Source organism: Ctenopharyngodon idella, chromosome 2 (assembly GCF_019924925.1).
Source record: "Ctenopharyngodon idella isolate HZGC_01 chromosome 2, HZGC01, whole genome shotgun sequence".
NCBI lineage: Eukaryota > Metazoa > Chordata > Actinopteri > Cypriniformes > Xenocyprididae > Ctenopharyngodon > Ctenopharyngodon idella.
The window spans coordinates 40362106-40386436 of NC_067221.1; the positions used below are offsets into that span (position 1 = coordinate 40362106).

The 24331-nt window shown below is 41.2% G+C and overlaps 1 protein-coding gene and 1 long non-coding RNA gene across 4 annotated transcripts in view; both read right to left on the reverse strand.

Moving 5' to 3' along the window:
- Window positions 1–265: 265 nt before the first annotated feature.
- On the reverse strand, window positions 266–11824 carry LOC127523404 (uncharacterized). Its single transcript, XR_007932873.1, has 4 exons — window positions 11749–11824; window positions 8812–8962; window positions 8547–8637; window positions 266–7360 (listed from the first exon to the last, which is right to left on the reverse strand). It is a non-coding gene; the product is annotated as an uncharacterized LOC127523404 (long non-coding RNA).
- A 3546-nt stretch (window positions 11825–15370) lies between these two features.
- LOC127523379 (piezo-type mechanosensitive ion channel component 2) overlaps window positions 15371–24331 on the reverse strand; it is a 102700-nt gene continuing 93739 nt past the window's right edge. For all 3 annotated transcript variants that reach the window (XM_051914020.1, XM_051914029.1, XM_051914011.1), the window contains 4 exons: window positions 23198–23317; window positions 22983–23068; window positions 22695–22893; window positions 15371–18342 (listed from right to left, as the gene is read on the reverse strand). In XM_051914020.1, the coding sequence (XP_051769980.1) occupies window positions 18090–18342; window positions 22695–22893; window positions 22983–23068; window positions 23198–23317 (658 nt within the window). In that variant the 3' untranslated portion in view covers window positions 15371–18089. The remainder of the gene's footprint in view (window positions 18343–22694; window positions 22894–22982; window positions 23069–23197; window positions 23318–24331) is intronic.

Sequence of the window (24331 nt, forward strand, 5' to 3'; positions counted from 1 at the left end):
AAGTTGACTTTACTTAGAAAAAGTGAGGAAACCGATTGCCTTAAAATTCCCAAGTAAAGTAGTGTATTAATTTTTAGTTGTCGTAACTTAATTCAGTTAAGTAAAGAGAACTTGTTGGTTAAGTTCTGTTAACTCAAAATCATTAGTTGGGTTAACTTATTACTAGTGTTCACATTACTAGGAAAATCTTAGGAAACCGATTGCCTTAAAATTTTCAAGTAAGCTGAACTAAAAAATATAAGTTAAGACAAAAAGCAACAACAGATCTTAGACAAAACATTATTTATTGCTCATCAATTTTCTTGAGACACTACAATGTACCAAACAATGCCATTCTGGCACCCCTAAATTCTAAACATTTTTCATTAATGTAACAATATGGATTACAAATCATGACTGACGAATAAACCAATAATACTAACAGTCTTTTGACAAGAAAATGAATAGCTGACCATGAAACAAAAATCAATGTTAGCTTAATTTTGACAGTTTAAACTTTGGCAGGTGACAATTTAACACTTTAATTAAAAAGAGTGTTGACTTTAGTGCAACCACAAGATTAAAGAGATAGTTCACAAAAAATGAAATTCTCTCATCATTTACTCACCCTCATGACGTCACAAACCCATAAGACTTTGGTTAGACTTTGAAACATAAATGAAGATATTTTTAATGAAATCTGAGAGGTTTCTGTCCCTCCAACTGAAAGTCCAGGTAACCAAAACTTAAAAGATCCAAAAAGTTTTTTCCAGCCTGTTTTCTTTACAAATATCTAAATTTGTGTTTGAAAGACTAACGTCTCGGTTACAAAGGTAACCCTCGTTCCCTGAAGGAGGGAACGGAGACGTACGTCGGACAGACCGACGAATAGGAATCTCGCTAGAGAGGCCAATCTACTTCGAGTGTAACTACAACGAGCCAATGCACATTGGCATGCAATCATATGCATCAGCTGCTCGCCTCGCAGCGCGGGTATATAACGAGCAGCAGGTGCGTTGCATCTTCAGCTTTTCGCTGAGGAGCCGAACCGGATAGGCGGCAGCATCAGCGGGGTACAGCGACTGTGGCGACGGGACGTACGTCTCCGTTCCCTCCTTCAGGGAACGAGGGTTACCTTTGTAACCGAGACGTTCCCATTCAGTCGGTCACGTTCGACGTACGTCGGACAGACCGACGAATAGGAATCCCTACCAAAGCGCCACAGGGGCTGCCCTCTTCCAGCGCTCTGTTGTAAGCCACCTGAACCCCCTTGCCTACGGACGGTGGGACAGGGCTAACACAGAGAGTGTCGATCACTGCTGTTCCCCAAAACCCATTCAGTGAGACTATTGGATAACGCTGGGAAAGCGTACCCTTCCGCTGGGAAAGGAACGCTGCGGAAGCCACATCCTTCCCGAAGGAGTAAAGTGGAGAAGTACATATGGACTAACCCGTAGGCTGTACTACATATGGAAGAACTGGGGTGACTCCAACTCGATGAGAGGTGGGTTCTCCCAGAGGGAAAGACACGGGCTTCGTTTAGGAGCAACCGTGGAACTAGACATATGGGATCCCAGTAGGGTCACACATATGGTACCCAGCCTGAACCCGGTTCTCAAGGATACAACGGAGTATAGGCCTAGCGCCAGACGTTCCGCCGCGTCGGCTGCCGAAAGGGAGATCGGAGGACTCAACAGGGTCTGCCTTGTAGGGACTCTCTGGAGAAAAAAGCGCATGTAAGCGCAGCAAGCCGACACTAAGCCGGGGCCTCTCCGTGCCTCTGACCTGAGGTGAGAACACGGGAGGAGACCGGCTCGACACGAAGGCTATAGAATCTAGCGAACGTGTTAGGTGTCGCCCAGCCCGCAGCTCTACAGATGTCTGTTAGCGAGGCGCCACGAGCCAGCGCCCAGGAAGATGCGACGCCTCTCGTGGAGTGCGCATGCAACCTGAGCGGGCAGGGCACGCCCTGAGCTTGGTAAGCCAGGGCGATGGCATCCACTATCCAGTGGGCCATCCTCTGCTTGGAGACAGCCTTTCCCTTCTGCTGGCCTCCGTAACAGACAAAGAGCTGGTCTGAGGTCCTGAAGCTTTGAGTTCTGTCTATGTACAGTCGCAAAGCGCGAACTGGACAGAGCAAAGCCAGGGCTGGGTCTGCCTCCTCCGAGGGCAGCGCTTGCAGGCTCACTACCTGGTCCCTGAAGGGAGTGGTAGGAACCTTGGGCACATAGCCAGGCCGGGGTCTCAGTACCACATGGCCGTCACCCGGCCCGAACTCCAGGCACGATTCGTCGACCGAAAAAGACTGCAGGTCCCCTACCCTCTTGATGGAGGCCAATGCAACCAGCAGCAAAGTCTTCATAGACAGAATCTTTAAGTCTGCTGATTGCAAGGGCTCAAAGGGAGCAATCTGAAGTGCTCTCAGCACCAGAGCAAGGTCCCAAGAGGGTATGGAGGGAGGACGAGGAGGATTTAACCGCCTCGCCCCCCTAAGGAACCTGACGACCAGGTCGTGCTGACCAACAGATTTGCCATCTATGTGGTCATGATATGCGGAGATAGCAGCAGTATGAACTTTGAGGGTGGAGGGGGACAGCCTACGCTCCAACCCCTGCTGCAAGAAGGAAAGCACGACACCGATCGAGCATCTTCGGGGGTCCTCTCGACGAGAAGAACACCACTCGACGAACAGGTTCCACTTCAAGGCATAAGCCCGTCTCGTAGACGGAGCACGTGCCGAAGCGATGGTGTTAAGTACCTCGGGGGGTAAGTCACCTAGAACCTCCGCGTCCCGTCCAGGGACCAGACATGGAGTTTCCAGAGGTCTGGACGCGGGTGCCAGAGAGTGCCCCGTCTCTGAGAAAGAAGGTCCTTCCTCAGAGGAATGGGCCAGGGAGGGGCTGTCGCGAGGAGTGAGAGTTCTGGGAACCAGGTCCGGTTGGGCCAATAGGGCGCAACTAGCAGAACCTGCTCCTCGTCCTCCCTGACTTTGCACAGGGTCTGTGCAAGTAGGCTCACTGGGGGAAACGCATATTTGCGAAGGCCCCGGGGCCAGCTGAGCGCCAGTGCGTCTGTTCCGAGTGTTCCCCGGACAGGGAGTAAAACAACCGGCAATGGGAGGTTTCTGGTGAGGCAAACAGGTCTACCTGAGCCTCTCCGAACTCTCTCCAAATCAGCTGGACCACCTGGGGGTGGAGTCGCCACTCTCCTGGCCGCGCAGCTCGTGATAGCTCGTCGGCCACACGGTTGAGCACACCGGGAATATGAATGGCACGAAGCGACCTCAGATGCTTCTGACTCCAGAGGAGGAGATGGGGGGCGAGTTGCGACATGCGACGGGAGCGTAGACCACCTTGACGGTAGATGTACACAACGGTCGCAGTGTTGTCCGTCCGGACCAGTACATGCTTGCCCCGTAGCGGCCCTTTGAGGCGGCTCAGGGCAAGGCGTACCGCTAGCAACTCGAGGCAGTTGATGTGCCAATGCAGATGGGGGCCCGTCCAACCCCTGACACTGCATGCCCGTTGTACGTGGCACCCCAGCCTGTGGCAGAGGCATCTGTGAATACCATAGCATGCCGGGACACCTGCTCTAGGGGTACTCCAGCCCGAAGAAACAAGGGGTCCGACCACGGGCTGAAGGTTTGGCGGCACTCCTGAGTGATTGCCACCCGGAACGTGCCGCGTTGCCACGCCCATCTCGGGACCCGGCCGTGGAGCCAGTGTTGAAGCGGTCTCATATGAAGCAGACCGAGCGGGGTTACTGCCGCTGCGGCTGCCATATGCCCAAGGAGCCTCTGAAAAAATTTCAGTGGAACCGCTGTCCTGCCGTTAAACGTATTCAGGCAGTTCAACACCGACTGAGCACATTCCTCTGTGAGGCGTGCTATCTGTTCGACCGAATCCAACTCCATACCGAGAAAAGAGATCCTCTGCACCGGGGCGAGTTTGCTCTTTTCCCAGTTGACCTGAAGACCCAACTGGCTGAGGTGTCTGAGCACCAAATCCCTGTGTTCGCACCACTGATCCTGGGACTGTGCCAGAATGAGCCAGTCGTCGAGATAGTTAAGGATGCGAACACCCTGTTCTCTCATGGGAACAAGGGATCCCTCCACGACCTTCGTGAAGACGCGGGGAGACAGGGCCAGCCCGAAGGGTAAGACTCTGTACTGATATGCTCGACCTTCGAACGCAAAAAACGCAGGAATGGCCTGTGTCGCGGAAGAATCGAACATGAAAGTACGCGTCCTTCAGGTCGATCGCTGCAAACCAATCCTGGGGACGGATGCACTCGAAAATGCATTTCTGCGTGAGCATTTTGAACGGTAGCTTGTGAAGGCTCCGATTCAAAACTCGCAGATCCAGGATCGGTCGTAACCCACCGCTTTTCTTGGGTACAATGAAGTAGGGACTGTAGAACCCTGACCTCATATCGGCTGGAGGGACCGGCTCTATCGCGTCCTTCGCCAGTAGGACCGTGATCTCCGCACGCAAGACACGGGCATCGACAGCCTTCACTGTAGTGAGGTGGACACCCCTGAACTTGGGGGGACGCCGGGCGAACTGAATCGCATAGCCGAGCCCGATGGTCCGAATGAGCCAGCGAGACGGACTGGGGAGCGCTAACCAGGCTCACAGAGACCGTACAGGCGGGATCAAAGGGACCGCAGGCGTACCCGCAGTGAGGCAGCGAGGTGGAACACAGGGACGCAGCTCGGGAGGCTCTCTCTGCGAGGCGGCCCGAAGCGGGGTCAGAGTGTGCTGTGCAACACCTACCTGGTTCCACGGTTGGGCAGGGGGCGCAGGAGAGGCTTTGCTGCCTTCTCGACTGCACGCTGCTGCCCTCTGGCGAAGGAAGAGGGGGATGAGAGTGGTGAGGCTTTTCTCCTCCCACTGCTCTCCAAGCCCTCTTCAGACCCAGAGATGGAGGAACTGCTCTCTTTTTGAAAATTTGGGTACCGCTGGCTGTTGGACCAGCGGGAGAACAGAAACAAACCCAACCAACAGGATTTACCACCCGGCCCTCCTCCGGGGGGGGGGGAGAGCAGCCCCACCCATCTCTGGGTCACCCGTCTCAGGGGTGATTTTTCACTAACCACTTAAACAGTAGCAGAGACGGGAGGCGTCATCTTCCTGCAGCGGACACAGTAGAGCAGACTGGGCCGGAGTGTTTTTTTTTTTTATTCTGCAGGGGACGACACCCTTGGCGATGAGCAGACTGAGGGCCCACGAGGAACTCAATGGTTTGTCGGGGGAGGCTCCCCGGTCTGCCACTAACTGAGGAGAACTGCTGGGCTCAGTCCCCGACAGTGTCACCGAAAAGGCCACCTTGTGAGATGGGAGTGTCGAGAAAGCGTTTAGCTTGACGACCTCTTGCACCTCAGCAAGGTAAGCCAGGGGGGCGCTTCTGGACCACTGAGGTGGACATCGTCTGGCCGAAGGCCTGCGCCGTGACTTTGATCACGGTTAGTCAACAAGCGCAGCTCAACCCCGGCTCAGAACTACCCTCATGCATAAAGAGTGCCTTGGCCTCACATGCAGGGTGGGTGTGGTCTGTGAACAGCCACCCCACCCATAAGGGTAGTGAGAGAGTAAAAACTTATGCAGATTTTGGCACTTTTGGCATTCCATATTTATGGCACCAATATAGCTCCATACTGCCAAGTTTTTCATGCACATCCGGAACACCCGGGAAAGCATGGCTGTAAACTCTGAATCTGAGTCAGCATAAGCACACACCATTACAGTGGGCAGCGTCACCCTCATTTCCAGAGCATAACAGCCCTCTCTCCGATGCTGCAATCGACATCTGACCCTCAGCTGGAGCCCTAAATGGAATGCTAGGTTCCCCTATGAAAAGGACCAGCAATCCAATCCAGAAGCTGCGCAGCATGTAATGCGCTAGAGGGAGGGGCCCTAGGGGGTTGGTTCCCCGAAGGAACCCCTCAACCTCAATACACCCAAGCCATTTCACCAAAGTAGACCTCTTCTGGTGCACCAGAGAGGGCGCTACAATGGAGATTAGGCAAGGAGACCGCGCATCTAGAGCGCCGAGCGAGCGCTGGGTTGCCGTGACAACCCGCGCTGCAGCCAGACAGCTCGACGGCACACGACACGCAGAGGAGCGAGAGGTTTGCTCTCGCTGATCTCCGCGGTCTCCCAGAGTGTCGGGCAGACCCGCGGCTGTGCTTTTACACACAAGCGGCAGCTGGCCAACAACAGAGGGGACTCAAGCTTCCCGGAGAAAGAAGAGTCACGACCGGCGTGTCGACGTGATCATGTTCTCATACGAAAACATGAACCACCCACGAGCATCGTTTCAGCACGCGCCCAGACATGTGAAACAGTGATCGTGGCCGTCAGTGAGGACAGGAAACGACCGCATCCAGAAACACACAAATAGAATGTCATCTTTAAAAAGACGCAAGCTCTATTTGTGTAAGCTCTTTTAGGGACTTTACTCTTTTAGAGTGCTGAAGCACGCAGGGGAACGGCCGCCGCAACACAGACAGGGATTGTGTGCAGCCTGTCGTGTGCTCTTTCTCTCTTTGAAGGCGCTCACTCTTACCAGCCGTAAAAACGGCTTTCAGCGCTCGAAGCGCACCGTACCGGCCGTGAGAACAGCCTTCTGACGCTGTCAAAACAGCTATTTGCTCTATAATGGCAAACGAAACAAAAAACAGAAAATAAAGAGAGGACTTTGACCCCGCTGCTGTGCTGTTCGCCCGCACTCGAAAAAAAAGAGAAGTTCAACCAAAAAGCTTGACTCGTCTTCTAGCAGACACTTGCTTGCAGAGAACAGGAACAAACACCGTTCGGCTCCGAAGCGAAAAGCTGAAGATGCAACGCACCTGCTGCTCGTTATATACCCGCGCTGCGAGGCGAGCAGCTGATGCATATGATTGCATGCCAATGTGCATTGGCTCGTTGTAGTTACACTCGAAGTAGATTGGCCTCTCTAGCGAGATTCCTATTCGTCGGTCTGTCCGACGTACGTCGAACGTGACCGACTGAATGGGAACCAAAGTCAAACAACATGAGAGTGAAAAACTGATGACAGAATTTACATTTTTGGGTGAACTAAGCCTTTAACGATCTCAAACAGCCTTTGCTTACATCAACAGAAGGGTTTTAAGTGAATATAGTTTTGGTTTCAGAGAATTGTGTCCAAGGGAAAGAAAAACTCCAAATTTGGCACATATCAGCCCTAAAATTAGTCACATGGCACCTGGAAGGTTTTCAAGTTCATCCATGACAATGGCTCAGTCTAGAATAATGCTGTGCATGAAGACTCCAAATGTAGTTCTTGTGGAGGAAGAATCCTGGCTGTCCTCTGTTATCACGGTCAGAATCCCCAAGAAGGGTGTGTCACAATCACAGTCCTAATAAAAAGGGAACAGCAATATCACAATTCTGGTTACATTACAAATTAAAATCACAAATGTACATAATACAAAGTACCAGGTCTATGTACAACTAACAGAGATTAATTATGGTTGTTAAAGGGTTAGTTCACCCAAAAAATTTCTGTCATTAATTACTCACCCTCATGTCGTTCCACACCTGTAAGACCTTCGTTCATCTTCGGAAGACAAATTAAGATATTTTTGATGAAATTCGAGAGCTCTCTGACCTCTTCATAGACAGCAATTTAATTACCACTTTCAAGGTCCAGAAAGGTAATAAAGACATTGTTAAAATAGTCCATGTGACTGCAGCGGTTCAACCTTAATGGTATGAAGCGACGAGAATACTTTTTGTGCGCAAAAACAAAACAAAAATAACGACTTTATTCAACAATCTCTTCTCTTCCCTGTCAGTCTCCTACTCTGTTGACGTAGTAAACACAGTCCACAGCTTCCGTGTTCTACGTCAGAATGCCGGCTCAGTATTGGCCGGCTCCTGCATCAGCATCACACACGCATCATGCTGCTCACGTGAACAGCGTCAGCCAATACTGAGCCGGCATTCTGACGTAGAACCTGGAAGCACTGAACGTAAACAGCGTAGGAGAATGAAATGGAAGAAAAGAAATTGTTGAATAAACTCATTATTTTTGTTTTGTTTTTTTGTGCACAAAAAGTATTCTTGCTGCTTTATAACATTAAGGTTGAACCACTGCAGTCGCATGGACTATTTTAACAATGTCTTTAGTACCTTTCTGGACCTTGAAAGTGATGATTATATTGCTGTCTATGGACGAGTCATATACCTCTCATATTTCATCAAAAATATCTTAATTTGTGTTCTGAAGATGAACGAAGGTCTTATGGGTGTGGAACGACATGAGGGTGAGTAATTAATGACAGAAACTTCATTTTTGGGTGAACTAACCCTTTAAAGTATTGTCTGGAAGATAGACAAAATAAAAAAAAAAACTGTATAATGATGACAGAACTTGCATTTAACAAAATGCTGGATATAAAAAAAAGAAAAGAAAAAAAGAAATGAAACAAATGCAGAGTTTGAATGTCTGATCCAAGATAAGAGAGTTAAATGAAGCATATTGAATATGTAATGTATGTGTGGGGAATCATACTTTATAATGAAATATACAGAGAAAGTTACCTGTCAGCACTGTTTAAAAAAATCAGAGGTTTCTTCTCCAAGAATAAGAGGAAGGCCATGAAGAACTGTGCACTTAGCAGTGATGACGGTGCTGTGAGGAAAAAAAAAAAAAATTAGACTGAAATATAAAATGAGCGAAAAAATCTAGTATAAAAAAATCAGTGACATCAGTGCCCTGATAAATGTTACAACATCGAATGAAATATAAAATTGAGCTAATACAGTAACAGAATTTTGATTAAGAAAGAAGCATTGATAAGCTTACCATAGATTTAATTTGCGCAAGAAACTCTCTTTTCAACTGCCACTTTCTTTGTTGCACAAATTTCCGAAAATCAAGCTGCAAGTTGATAAAGCGCTGAGAAGAATTCTTGATTGAGGCTTCTGATTGTGATGTGATTGAACTCTGCATTGATCTGTGACAGGGAAAATAAAAGTTAAATGTACATTGGGTTCACAGTTAGTGTGTTCAAGGCATACTTGTTTATTTTGTATCAACATGTTTAGAATGATTTCTTGTTAAATACCCCTTCAATTAATTAAATAACTTGAATGAACACAAACAGTCAGTGTGAAGGCATGGAATTGGACTAGTTCTGGTGCAGCTTCCATGTTTTAAGCGACATTGCTACAGTAGTAGAGCTCTATTTTCAAAGGAAAAATACAGCAGGCTACTTACATTTCCAGTGCATATCTCATTCCACAAAACAGATCCTACAATTGTTTATTAGATCCAATACCCACTAAACTACTGAAAGAATTGTTACCTGTAGCAGAAGAGCCTCTTCTCAATATTATTAACTCGTCTTTATCTCTAGGTCATGTTCCAAGACCGTTCAAGTTAGCAGTTATTAAGCCTCTCATTAAGAAACCACAATTAGATCCAAATGTATTGGCAAATTACAGACCCATTTCAAATCTTCCATTTATATCTAAAATACTAGAAAAAGTGGTGTCGGTCCAATTGTGCTCCTTCTTGCAAAAAAATGCTATCTATGAAAAATTTCAGTCAGGATTCAGGCCTCATCATAGCACAGAAACTGCGCTCGTTAAAATTACAAATGACTTACTTCTAGCTTCTGACCAAGGCTGTATCTCAATACTAGTGTTACTTGATCTCAGTGCTGCGTTCGACACTATAGATCATAAAATACTCCTAGATCGACTACAGAATTACACTGGTATCCAGGGACAGGCATTACGGTGGTTTAGGTCGTATCTATCAGACCGTCACAATTTTGTTTATTTAAACGGGGAAAAATCTAAGATAACGATAGTAAATTATGGAGTGCCTCAAGGATCTGTGTTAGGCCCTCTGCTATTTTCAATATACATGCTGCCACTTGGTAATATTATAAGAAGACATGGAATTAGTTTCCACTGCTATGCCGATGATACTCAGTTATATATTTCAACACAACCAGATGAAAACTCTAAATTATCCAATCTGACAGAGTGTGTTAAAGAAGTAAAACATTGGATGACTAGTAATTTTCTTCTATTAAATTCAGATAAGACTGAAGTATTACTTATTGGGCCAAAAACCTGTACACAGAATCTCTCAGACTACAATTTGCATTTAGAAGGATGTACTGTTACTCCATCCTCGACAGTTAAAGACCTGGGTGTTATATTAGACAGCAACTTGTCCTTTGAAAATCATATTTCATATGTTACAAAAACAGCCTTCTTCCACCTCAGAAACATTGCTAAGATACGGAATATGTTATCTGTTTCAGATGCAGAAAAGTTAGTTCATGCTTTCATGATGTCTAGACTAGATTACTGTAATGCATTACTAGCTGGTTGTCCTGCTTCCTCAATAAACAAGCTACAATTAGTACAAAATGCAGCTGCTAGAGTTCTTACCAGGTCAAGAAAATATGATCATATAACACCAATTTTATCATCTCTTCACTGGTTACCTATTAAGTTCCGTATCGATTATAAAGTATTGCTAATGACCTATAAGGCTCTAAATGGTTTAGCTCCTGTGTACTTAACCGATCTTTTATCGCCCTACAATCCTTCACGCTCTTTAAGATCACAAAACTCTGGACTTCTGGTTGTACCTAGGATATCTAAGTCCTCTAAAGGAGGGAGAGCGTTTTCACATTTGGCTCCTAAACTCTGGAATAGCCTTCCTGATAATGTTCGGGGCTCAGACTCGCTCACCCAGTTTAAATCTAGATTAAAGACACATCTCTTCAGCCAAGCATTCACATAATGCATCTCATATCAGATCAATTGCACATGACTATCTTTGCTTAATGTTATGAACAGCAGCTATGCTAATTATTCTCCATTTGCTTTTCCGTGACTAGAGAGTACATCAGTTTCAGTTTGGATCCAGCCTCTTAAGAAGACCCCAGATGACCAACACTTTTGAAGAGACGGCGCCAACTCCTGCGAGGACTTCAGAAGATGCAACATCTGGATCAACACGCACATTCGCAAATTTCTATATATCCTAATTATTGTTAATATGTATTTCATTTTTCCAGGAGCTCATTGCTTCTACCTTCAATTAAATTGCAAACAGTGATTGTATATTAATCGCCTAAATTATTACATTATTAGCTAACTGCACTCTCCAAATTGTAATGTTGACATGCATTCTCTGTAAAGCTGCTTTGAAACGATATGTATCGTGAAAAGCGCTATACAAATAAATGTGAATTGAATTGAATCCTGCAAATGAAGAAAAATAGCCTTATATTAATCTACATGTCTCGTTCCACAAAACAAGCTCTGAAAATTAAGAAAATAATTCTTACTATATAGATTTAAATATTAATTACGAACCATTGTGTAGTCTTCAAACACTTTAATCTTAAGAAATCTAAAATAATGATAAAAAAAATTATAACATCCCTGTACAGCACACCTAAACTAGCATCCAAATATAAATCAGCAGAGTAATTAGTAAGTTTTCCCCAGTCTACATTGTACACATAATGAAAATATCTAAAACATAAAAAAACGTTCCTTTATTCAAAACATGCAGCCAAAGACCAGTAACTTGGAAATGCTAACTGCTAATTTCGATTAGCACAATCAAACACACTCAACAATTTCAATAAAATAACATCACACCCAGTGTCACTGTGTAAATTGTTTAATCTGATTATATTACACTATCGATTAATGTATATTAAACAATTCAGAAATTTTAAAATATGACAAACAAGCATCAACTCACCGTTCCATGTGCTTCTCCCCTCAGAATACGTTGCAAATTGCCTCCACCTACAGGTAGAACTGCGCATGACCACTCAAAAACATTTTGTACTACTCATTATTTTAAGTAGAGGATAATTGAATCTATTGAGTTTAATATCTTTCAGCTCTAAAAAGTTGTCGTTACTTAGTTAACTCAGTAAGGTCAACAAACTTACTCAAAATAAGTTAAAATCACTTAATTTTATTAGTAAGATCATCAGTTACATTTTACAGTGTGGTGGAAAAGAATTGGGATAGGACTCTGGAAGAAATCATGTTCATGGATGCGATTATTAATGTTACTGTAGTATGAAGCAGAGCAGGACCGAGTGTTGTGGAGCTGAACGAGGCCGCTGGAGTGATTGCGCAACACACGTCGCGATCAGCGAAACTTTTATTATGCCACAGTCGCCGGTGCTGCTTCCGCTTTTCCAGTCATGAGTATGAGGTAACAGCTCTGTTTATCATATTAGATACATTTGAGTGTATAGAAAATTATGTTATAACGTTACTCTGTGCGTTTGCTCGGCGGCTGCTGTGAGACACTTGTTACACACTGCAGTAAGATAGATTGATATTAGAATATCATATTAAATGCTGGATGGATTGTGTTGATAAATGGCATGCAATTAATTTTAAAACGTATTGTATGATGGAGAAAATGCTGTATTACTGTTACTAAAAATAAATCTGCATCTGATTATGCTATGTTAGCTACTTGACAAAATAGTGTTTTTCTCTGAGGCATGGTAAAGCATTGTACTCTCGGAAAATCAAGAAAATTAGATTTAAACAATAAGACTTAACGTGTTGAGCTATATAACAATAATTCGTTTTCTGTCTATAAATATATCAAAACAGCTGTTCCCTTGTCTATTAAAATGTAATATATTAAAGTGTCTTTGGTGTTTCCATGGTTTCTACAAAATAAAACCGGAAACCAAGGGTAACGCGAGTATGACGCAATTAACAGGCGACTCCTCACACGTCCCGGAGCCTTGGTTAAAATTGCGATTGCAATTGCAAAAAAAAACAAACTTAAATCAGCTTAAGCTAAAAAGCTATATAACCTAGCTTTAGAAATATTGGAGATGGTGTTAAGCACCCCTCGTTAGGGTATCAGGTGTCCTTCTACGCTTAATGCAGGCAGCATCTGAGGAGGCCTTTTACTCCTCAGACTTTTATACTACTTTTTGGGAAATTCCAACTTCATATTACTCATCAATTGATCAATGCCTTGTATGATCCAATCTGCCTGTTGTAGGCGTATCAGTCTCTATATCTCATGATTAATCCACCGGATGTTCTTCATCTGTCGCCTATGCTGTTGTCTTCTTCTAGCACTCTTCCTCTTCTTCACTGAAGTCTTCGTCTGGCTCACCTCCGCTTGAGATTGCAACATGCTTTCTTCAACCTTATAGGTTAAACTTTGTGGTTGGTTACAAACATCAAACTCAAAAATCTAACTTTCACAACTGTTGCTTAGTCACCTTATCTTATAACAAACAAAGGAAGTAGTGCAGTTACTTAATTTCATAATCATTCAAGCATATATGACCTTAACATTTTAAAGCAAGCAAATAACTACATTGAAACAGGTAAATAGCAATATCAATATCAATATCCAAAACAACATGAAGGTTGAGATAGAGGGGTACGTGACCAGGAAGTGTCCCTGCATAAAGCAGAAGAAACCCACTGCACACTTCCGAGCGCCTATGGGTTGTATCACGACGCACTCACCTATGGAGCTGGTGTGTATAGACTACCTCCACTTGGAGCCGAGCCGAGGAGGATATGAGTATATCCTGGTGGTCATTTCACCATGTTCGCCCAAGCCTACCCAACTACAAAGAATTCAGGCTAGACTACAGCAGAGTGCTTGTTCCAGGACTACACGGAAGTCACTCCCACACTACTCCGTACCATCCCCAAGGGTTCAACCGGACCTTCTTGCAGATGCTGAGAACACTAACAGACAGGGAAAAGAAGAAATTGAAGAACTTACCTCAAGTGGTGCATGCTTACAACTGCACACAGCACGAGTCCACAGGATACTCTCCCTTTTACCTGCTGTATGGCCGGCATCCTCACCTTCCAGTGGATCTGATCTTCGGCCTGGTGGAGCAAGTGGAAGAAACAACACCAAAAGGGTACGTGGAGCATTGGGCAAACAGAATGACTGAAGCATACAAGATCACGGAAAGCCACAGTCGCCAGGCAAGCGCGAGAGGGAAAGCACAGTACAATCGAAAAGTGAGAGGAGTGGTGCTGAAGGTAGGGGATCGAGTACCGGTCAGGAACCTCGGGGAGCGAGGAGGCCCAGGAAAGTTGCGGTCCTACTGGGAAAAAGCAGTATATGTGGTAAAAGAACAAGTGACAGACAACCCTGTATACACAGTATACCCTGAGAACGGAGACAGCAGGAAGACCAGGACGCTGCATTGAAACCTGTTGTTACTGGTGAATGACTTACCTGTGGAAGGTAAGACAGACAAAAAGACAGAAAAGGACAAAAAGTCAGTGAACTGACAGACTCGGATGCGGAAAGTAGTGTCAGAGGATACTGGTTGAAAGCTCCAGTCAGCTTGCCAACAGCGGGGAACAACCTACTCCCAGAGCGAGCACCTGTAAGAGAAAGCACTCGCTTAAGAGCTACAGATACTTACCTTGAGACAGCATGTCTGGACAACACCGATAAAGAAAATGGTGTGAATCCAGAAAGTGGGTCCGAGGACTTAGAAAGAGCTCGGATTTTGAGGATAGAAGAACAGACCAGTGTGAGAAGGTCAGCCAGGGAGCGGAGGCCGAGACAGATTTATACGTATGAAATGTTGGGACAACCTGCAATCTACCCCTACCTCACAATGAACTCAGTTACTGCCTACCCTATCCCACACATGCCTGTTTGGGGTTTACCCAATTACACCATGCCTATCACTTACCCTCACTTATACTTACCTCCAGTACACACACCTTATGTGGTTACAACTGCTGTTTATTAAGAGTGGTTAAAGTGTTTGGTTATGGCAAGTTACATTTCCTTTTGTCAGGGAGATATGTACACAAATATTATAGAGTGACTACAATATAATAACTATATTTCTTTTGCACCCCAAAAACAGATATTGAGGGAAGAACGCATACATACATGCAGAGAAGCTGGAACAGAACAAACTTGATCAAATATCATTACATCTGTTTAATTACAGTAGGCAAAAGTTTGGGGTCGGTAAGTTTTTTTTAAATGTTTTTAAAGTCTTTTCTGCTCACCAAGGCTGCATTTATTTGATCAAAAATGCAGTAAAAACAGTAAAATATTATTACAATTTTAAAAAACTCTTTTTTTTTTACGTGAATATATTTCAAAATGTAATTTGTTCCTGTGATCAAAACTGAATTTTCAGCATCATTACTCCAGTCTTCAGTGTCACATGATCCTCAGAAATCATTCTAATATTCTGATTTACTGATCAAGAAACATTTATTATTATCAATGTTGAAAACGGCTGGGCTCCTTCATATTTTTGTTGAAAAATCTTACTGACCTCAAACTTTTGAATGGTACATGAAAAAAAAAAAAAAAATACAGGCAACCAAAAGTCTTTAAAGTCCTTTAATCGTGTGCTTTATTTGATGTCAATAAACTCCCATTTCCGGTTTCATTCAGGTACAGTTTTATTTCCCCCGTTTTTTGATGTTGCTGTAAAAGTTCTGCACACATAAGGTAATGAAAGCGTTTCATGTCAAACATTTTTTTCATTCATGCTACATTGTCTTTAATGCATAGTTCAGAGATGGACTCAAAACAATATTCAGTTCTCCTCAAGCATCACCACAACACGATCCGCAGCGTGGAGCTCACGTCGATAGTCATATCATACATGATCCGACTGTAAATCTACAGCCTAGCGGAGACTCCACCTGTATATCCATGAGACCCTGATCCATAGAAAGCTCTTTCCTGAGTATGGCTGCCAAAGGTGTACAATAAAAATGGATTTCATGTCCTTTATGGTCACCCCGCCCGTCGTATTGCTCAAAGTACGTAGTACAAATGTGAGTCAGATTATTCCCCATGTACAAACAACTTTCTGACGAGCACAACTCCCAGGCCTGGCGAAGCACAATATCTCTACTGTACTGATCTGCGAATCTCTCATGCCTTCAAGGATGTAGTCTAGCTGTTAATAACTAATATTTATTATTCACTTTCACCACATATCAAATGTTTCAACTAAAAGCAGAACTAACCTAAAATGCTGACCTTTCCTGACTGAAACCCACTGACCAGAACAAACATCTGTTTAAAACACTGGCAAACCATTTTACGTAATTGTTGCATTGTGAAAAAGTAACAATGGTTTAGCAAACAATTTGCATAGAAATTCATTTTGAAATTCAAATTCCATGAATTTATGCACACTTTTGAACAAATTTCTGTGAATCATTCAAAAGAAGCAAATTGATTTATGAATAAATATACAAAGAAACATTCAAAATTCATTCCAAACAAATTTCTGTTTAAATAATTCATAACATCACTTGGATTTATGAAGAAATGTACACAGAATTACATTCAAAATTCGTTCTGAACAAATTTCTGTGTAAATAATTCATAAAATCAATGAAATTTACAAAGAAATGTGCACAAAAACATTCAAAATTTGTTCTGAACAAATTTCTGTGTAAATAATTCCTAAAATTTGCTTCGATTTATGAAGTAATGTACACAGAATTACATTCAAAATTCGTTCTGAACAAATTTCTGTGTAAATAATTTCTAAAATCAATTGAATTTACGAAGAAATGTGCACAAAAACATTCAAAATTTGTTCTGAACAAATTTCTGTGTAAATAATTCCTAAAATTTGCTTCGATTTATGAAGTAATGTACACAGAATTACATTCAAAATTCGTTCTGAACAAATTTCTGTGTAAATAATTTCTAAAATCAATTGAATTTACGAAGAAATGTGCACAAAAACATTCAAAATTTGTTCTGAACAAATTTCTGTGTAAATAATTCCTAAAATTTGCTTGGAATTATGAAGAAATGTACACAGAATTACATTAAAAATTAGTTCTGAACAAACTTCTGTGTAAATAATTAATAAAATCAATTGAATTTATGAAGAAATGTGCACAAAAACATTCAAAATTCGTTCTGAACAAATTTCTGTGTAAATAATTCCTAAAATTTACTTGGATTTATTAAGAAATGTACACAGAATTACATTCCAAATTTGTTCTGAACAAATTTCTGTGTAAATAATTCCTAAAATCAATTGAATTTTTGAAGAAATGTACACAGAAAGACATTTAAAATTTGTCCTGAACAAATTTCTGTGTAAATAATTAATAAAATCAATTGAATTTACGAAGAAATGTGCACAAAAACATTCAAATTTCTGTGTAAATCATTCATAAAATCACTTTGATTTATGAGAAAATGTACACAGAAACATTTAAAGTTCATTCTAAACAAATCCCTGTGTACAGTAAATCATTCAGAAAATCAGTTCAATTGACAAAGAAACGCATACAGAAACATTCAAAATTCATTCAAATGAGGCAATAATCAAACAATAAACTAACACAAAGTTGCTGAAACTGATTCATCGTTAATGTAATGTGATAATCTCCCTTAGTTACGAAAAAATCATTATAATTCAAGCCTTATAAATCACCAAACGTCCTTTTTATGTCCCAAATCTGTGTTCATAAATTATAGATGATCTCCTTAAAGTCCCAAAGGAGAAAAGCTATTACTGCTGTGTACGTCCCTCTTCATACTTTGTTGTACATGAGAAAAATGGTTGATATCCCGTCGTCGTGAAATGATCCGTATGTATTCCTGAGAAAGGTAGTGAATAATGATGCGTTTAGTTGATTGTACAAATTAAATAAGGCAAATAGAGATTGTCCCATAATTCACAGCGCCTCCTATAGGGCTTCGGTTCTGCTTCCTGCAAAACAGTTTTTGTCCTTTTCAGAATTCAGAAAGTCATTAAAAATCGAGCCGAAGTCTAAAGTAGATTCAGTATTTTCCGTCTTTGTGTCCGCCCTCATGTCGCATGCACTCCCAAAGGTCAAAGTCGTATTCAAAGTGGCGCATGCCTGGAAGCCCTGAAGTTCATCACTTGTCAAGCCCTTTAAAACACTAGCGAGTGGGTGAAAACCACACATCATGAGTGCTAATGTTTCATCAGTTAGCGTGAAGAACAACGGTTCTCCGGTTCAATCCGACCGAAGCTCAATTCCTGCTTTGTGCTTCTCAGGGTTAGTTTGGAGTTACTCCAAAGGTCACCGTCCTCATCTTCACTCGCTCTTCTCTCTGGTCCATTTGATCATGGTTTCTGGAGAGCGGTAGAGGAAGATGAGCTTGGCGTAGAGGTCTTCCTCCAGGTCCAGTTCGCCCGTCTCTCGGACCAGGAAGATGTCGGTGCAGAGCTTGAGGATTCGGTCCACGTTGGGCAGCTCTTCGAACATGATGGTGTGTGAAATCCCGCTGAAGAACTCTCGCACAAACTTTCCGATAACCAGAACCACCGACATGTACAGACCCATGATCCTGTGCACACACAGAATATGCTTAACTTAACACAAAGCACACGAATTACATACAATTTAATAATCGTGCTCATTTGGTTCAGATGGATTTAATTAGGGATGTACACATATCTGTTATATAGTGATTTTATTTTCATCGCATTGGTCAATTTTGTTTAATTGTTGAACTTATGTCGTAATGTAGTGCCAATTTATATGGCAAAAATGACATTCAAAAGTTTGGGATCAGTAAGATTATTTTAATGTTTTTGAAAACTCTCTTCTCTTCACAAAGACGGTTTATTTGATAAAAATTGTAAAATTGTGAAGTATTATTACAATTTAAAAGTAGATAAAAAAGTTTGTCAAGACAAACTTTAAGTTGGCTTGAGAAAGCAGGACCAGAAAGTTAGCATGATGTTAACATGTTGCTTACATGATTAGCACATTGCTAGCATTATTTACCTTGTTGTTAGCATGATTTAACACATTGTTAGCATGTTGCTAACATGATTAACAGATTGTTAGCATGATTAGCACATTGCTAGCATGATTACCATGTTGTTAACATGATTTAACATGCTGCTAGCATGTTGTTAACATGATTAGCACATTGCAAGCCTTAGTTTAAAGTAGTTTAAAGTTGGACGGTTTTGAAGGCAATACAGTCTATCAGAAAAACAGACAGATAGATAGAAATGGTCAGATTAGATTTAACATGTTGGCAACACGATCAGCACATTGTTAACATGTTGTAAGCATGATGACCAAGTTTGCTAGCATGTTACTAGCATGATTTTGCACATAGATAGCATGTTTGCTAACATGATTGACATTGCTAACATGTTGCTACCATGCCATGTTGTTAACATGATTAGTACAATGTTAGCATGTTTAGCATGTTGCTAGCATGATTTAGCATTTTGCTAGCATGACTTAACATGTTTTAGCATGCTAACAACGTAGATGGTTGTTTAGATGGTATTTGCTTACTGCATCCTACCTGAATAAAAGTATAGTTTCTTTTAAAAAAATCATAGTGATCCCAAACTATTGAATGGTAGTGTTTAATATAAAGATTTTCTATTTAAATTTCGTTGCATCTCTGTATTCAATTTAACTCAGCTAAGAAAGTATTCTTAAACAGGTGCAACACACTATAAATCTCTTTAATGTTAGTACTGAGTTTTAGCTGTAACCGATCATGACAAGCATGTCTTTAGAGCACAACAGTCGGGTTCCAGAAGTAAAAACTTTGAACATTAACTTATAAACCTTTAAAGTCAGCCCTACTGTAAGCCATGAGGTTGTTAATCGATAGTATGTGCTTCTGCTGAAGCCGTCAGCCTGCATTATTCCAGCTTATTTTCAAAATAATCTTGTTTAACAGTGAAAATCCTGGTGAAAAACTACATTATCCATGATGCTGTACAGAAAATTACACCAATCAGAGAGTCAAAAAAGCAACAAGATCTCTTTAGCTCTGCCCACTCCCATGAAGCACGGCAAATGACGTAATCGAGCCAATCTCTCTATGATTTCAAAATACTTGTTATATATATATATATATATTGCAATTAATTGCATCCCAAATAAAAGTCCATAATTTACATAATATAGGTTATGTGTGTACTGTGTATAATTATTATGTATATTTAAATACACATATACGTGTATATATTTAAGAAATACTTGCATGTATATACTGTATATATATTTTTATAATATATAAATATTTTATATAAAAAAATAACACATTTTTCTTAAATATATACATGCATGTGTGCGTATTTCTATATACATAGTAATTATATATATTCTCGAGTATTCTCATAAAAGCAGTCTTAAATGAGTTAAATAACACCTTAAATGAACTTGAATGATCCATATGTTCGGCAGCGGCAGCTCTTAAAGTGACAGCAGCCTAATAAACCAGTTGCTGTGATGTCTCTCATTAATGTTAATCAAAGAACAAAGATAGCAGAGAAAATTGTACCTTCAATAAGGATTAATCTATATTTAATGTATAATTTATGCAGTGAAGGCTGTAAAGTGCTTGATAACTTTATTAAATTTCTGTATATGTCTAACAGGTAGGAAGGCCACAGGTAAATATGACATTTATTATAATGGGTTTATGTAAAGATTGTTTTAAGTTCATTTAATTAAAAGTTATTTTTTAAAGCCTAATAAATGTTGAAATTGATAGCTTTTATTTATACTGTAATGTTGAATGTCTATAATTAATGTTTTTAAAAAAAAAAAAAATCAATTTCATAGAGACATCAGTATCAGTGAAACTGGCCTTCACTCATAAAAAAGATTCCATTAAACAAATATTTAAAATATACTGTCTTTAAGTTGTTTTTTCATTACTTTGGAGAGTAACTAAAATTATTACAATATAAAAACATTATTTTTATATTACATTTTTATTATATATATATATATATATATATATACACACATACACACACACACACACACACTATATTGGCAAAAGTATTGGGACACCCCAGGTGTTCCAATCACTTCCATGGCCACAGGTGTATAAAATCAAGCACCTAGGCATGCAGACTGCTTCTACAAACATTTGTGAAAGAATGGGTCGCTCTCAGGAGCTCAGTGAATTCAAGCGTGGTACCATGATAGGCTGCCACCTGTGCAATAAGTCCATTCGTGAAATTTCCTTATTACTAAATATTCCACGGTCAACTGTTAGTGGTATCATAACAAAGTGGAAGCAATTGGGAACAACAGCAACTCAGCTACGAAGTGGTAGACCACGTAAAATCACAGAGGGGGGTCAGCGCATGCTGAGGCGCACAGTGCGCAGAAATCGCCAACTTTCTGCAGAGTCAATAGCTACAGACCTCCAAACTTCGTGTGGCCTTCAGATTAGCTCAAGAACAGTGCGTAGAGAGCTTCATGGAATGGGTTTCCATGGCCGAGCAGCTGCATCCAAGCCTTACATCAAGTGCAATGCAAAGCGTCTGATGCAGTGGTGTAAAGCACGCCGACACTGGACTCTAGAGCAGTGGAGACGTGTTCTCTGGAGTGACGAATCACGCTTCTCTGTCTGGCAATCCGATGGATGAGTCTGGGTTTGGCGGTTGCCAGGAGAACCGTACTTGCCTGACTGCATTGTGCCAAGTAGGGATGCACGATATTTATCGGACAGATAAATTATCGAGCGATATGAGTGAAAATGACATCATTTTTATTGCTACGTTAAATAAATGAAATCCGATGACTAGATCGATAAAGCACTTTCTGGTAAATCAATCAATTAGTCTGATTTATCCAAGATTCATTCACTTTCTGAGTGCAAGTGACTGCAGATTTAAAACTGCTCATTATGTCATCACCTTTGAACATGTCTTTGTCGGTCTGGAAATTTTACTCGGTGGCAGCGGAGGACAATGCCATTGCTATTTGCAAAGGTTGTCATCGCGGCGAAGCTGCATTAAAAGAATATGAAGCAGTCTATATACCTTCCTCATGCACTGTTCCAACATGACTGCGCACCAGTGCACAAAGCAAGGTCCATAAAGACATGGATGAGCGAGTTTGGTGTGGAGGAACTTGACTGGCCTGCACAGAGTCCTGACCTCAACCTGACAGAACACCTTTGGGATGAATTAGAGCGGAGACTGCGAGCCAGGCTTTCTCGCCAACATCAGTGCCTGACCTCACAAATGCGCTTCTAGAAGAATGGTCAAAAATTCCCATAAACACACTCCTAAACCTTGTGGAAAGCCTTCCCAGAAGAGTTGAGGCTGTTATAGCTGCAAAGGGTGGGCAATATAGTGTATATATATATATATATATATATATATATGTGTGCATTTTTTGCATTAAACTGTTTTTATGTATATTTCTCCATCATTTTTAATTTGAGTATACTGTTCGCAGTGCTTCATGGGATTGTAGTTCTTTCCCTAACTAAAGCCGTTAAACACAGTATTGTACCTTTGTGTTTTTGTCCGATTTTCAAAAACTTTTTGCTTCAAATCAAAGTTTGTAATGTTGTGATTCACTTTGTAGCTGATTAGCTTGGTTCATGGCTTATAACTCTTATATAATGAAGACTTTTTTTTTTTTTTTTTTTAAATTCCTATGGGAAAAATGATTGGAAAAAATACTTATGGAACCAGTGTCATCGAAACAGGGTGCGGAAACTGTTGCACTCTATTGTGTGGTTTCTATTGAGAAGCCCTGCCCATAGTGGACTCTCATTGGTCAAAAATCCACCTCCACTTAACTATGTATGAAACTTCTGAAGTTCTGATTGGCCGCACAGTTTTTTCCCATTAGGGAGGATAGAAAAGAAACTTGTGACTGGTAATGTGTCACCTCACGATTCTTACTTACCCGTAACCAGCCAGAAAGCCCAGACTGGGTGGACTGACTTGGTCACTGAAGATGTATATGTCCAAACCTGATTTCGTTTCATTAGATAAAGGTATCGGCCCTGGTTCTGTCTGATTCACGATCCACCACTCCTGAACGCCCCCCGAGCTGCTGTTGCTGCTCTTATTTAAAGAGAGATTTATGTCCATGTAAAGTTTCCCTTAGGGAGGAAGAGTGAAGAGAAAGAGGCATGTTAACAGCTGTAGAAAAGCATAGCAATGTAGCAAAGGCATGGATAATGGTGGATACCTTGTGTACTATCAAGCTGGTCAATAGGCTTGGCATTAGAGTCGCTTGGTGCTCTGAGGTATCTTGGAAAAATATTTTCGATAAGCCTTAAAAACAAAAAACAAAAAAACAACATTACAATTTTCTATTCAGCCAAATGCTTAGGAGAAAAAAAAATGCAAAGAAAAATATACATTGTGTTTATTCTATATTAGAATTTATAAACTTAAACTCACACTTCATTAGTTTTGTTGTCATGACTCAGTAGATTCTTTAGCTTCTCTCTGGTTTCTTTTTTCAAAACAATGGAGTGTTTTCCTATCGCATATTCAGCTTTGGCACCTAAACTGAGGTTCCTAATGGACAAATACAGAAATACACACATAAATTAATGAACTGAAAGCCTCAGTCTTTGTCATATGCATTATATACAGAACAGAATCTCATTATAGGCTTATTATCATTAAGTGAAACTTAAAAAAAATAAAAAAATAAAACCCATCTTGTTAATTGAAAAAGCTAAAATACAAATGGTTGAAATAAAATATGGAAGATAGATAAAAAATTATATACATATATATATATACATGGGCAACATTTGATTCTTGAGGTGGGAGGGCAAGAATTTTTTTTTTTTTTGCAGGTACACAGCATTTTTTTGTACCTGCATCAGCAAATTATTTGCAGAAATTTTAAGCAAACAAGTTTAAGTTTGCTTGTTGTTTATTTACTCATTTATTTAATAATTCACTTAATTTTATTATCACGGGAAATGACGTGGACGACATGTGAATCAGTGTCCATCATTTTGCAAGCAACTGGTGATAAAGAAAAATGTCACGCCGCAATATTGAAAATATTTCCATTTTAAACCATGAAGGCGAGCTGGTGGATATCACACAAACAATGTGCAAACTTTGCGTGAGAGTAATGCGGGTGAAGAAGTCTCAAACTCCAGTCAATTAGGCCTATTCACTACAGAAACTGAAAGTAAAAACTGACTGAGCTTTTGGCATCCGACGCTGCAATAACGGCGCATATTCTCTTAGAGACAATGAGAGATGAATCTAATTTATTTTCTTAATATTTCTCGTGGTCCATAGTGAGAAAAAAAATTGTATTTTTCGTGAATCGAGAAGTATTTCGTTTTAAACTAGTTTTAAACTAGAGTAAGCTATCTAACTAATATTTTACTGTCCTTGCAGCACGTCGGTTATGTGGTGATGCGCTATGATATCGCGGGGCAAATGAATTGCATTATGAATTTAATAATAAAAGTAGCATGATAATACGAAAAATAATTTAATAGCCCTGCATGCCCCTCCGCTATATGCTACTGTGAAGGGATAAACGGCGTTCGGGCATGGCAT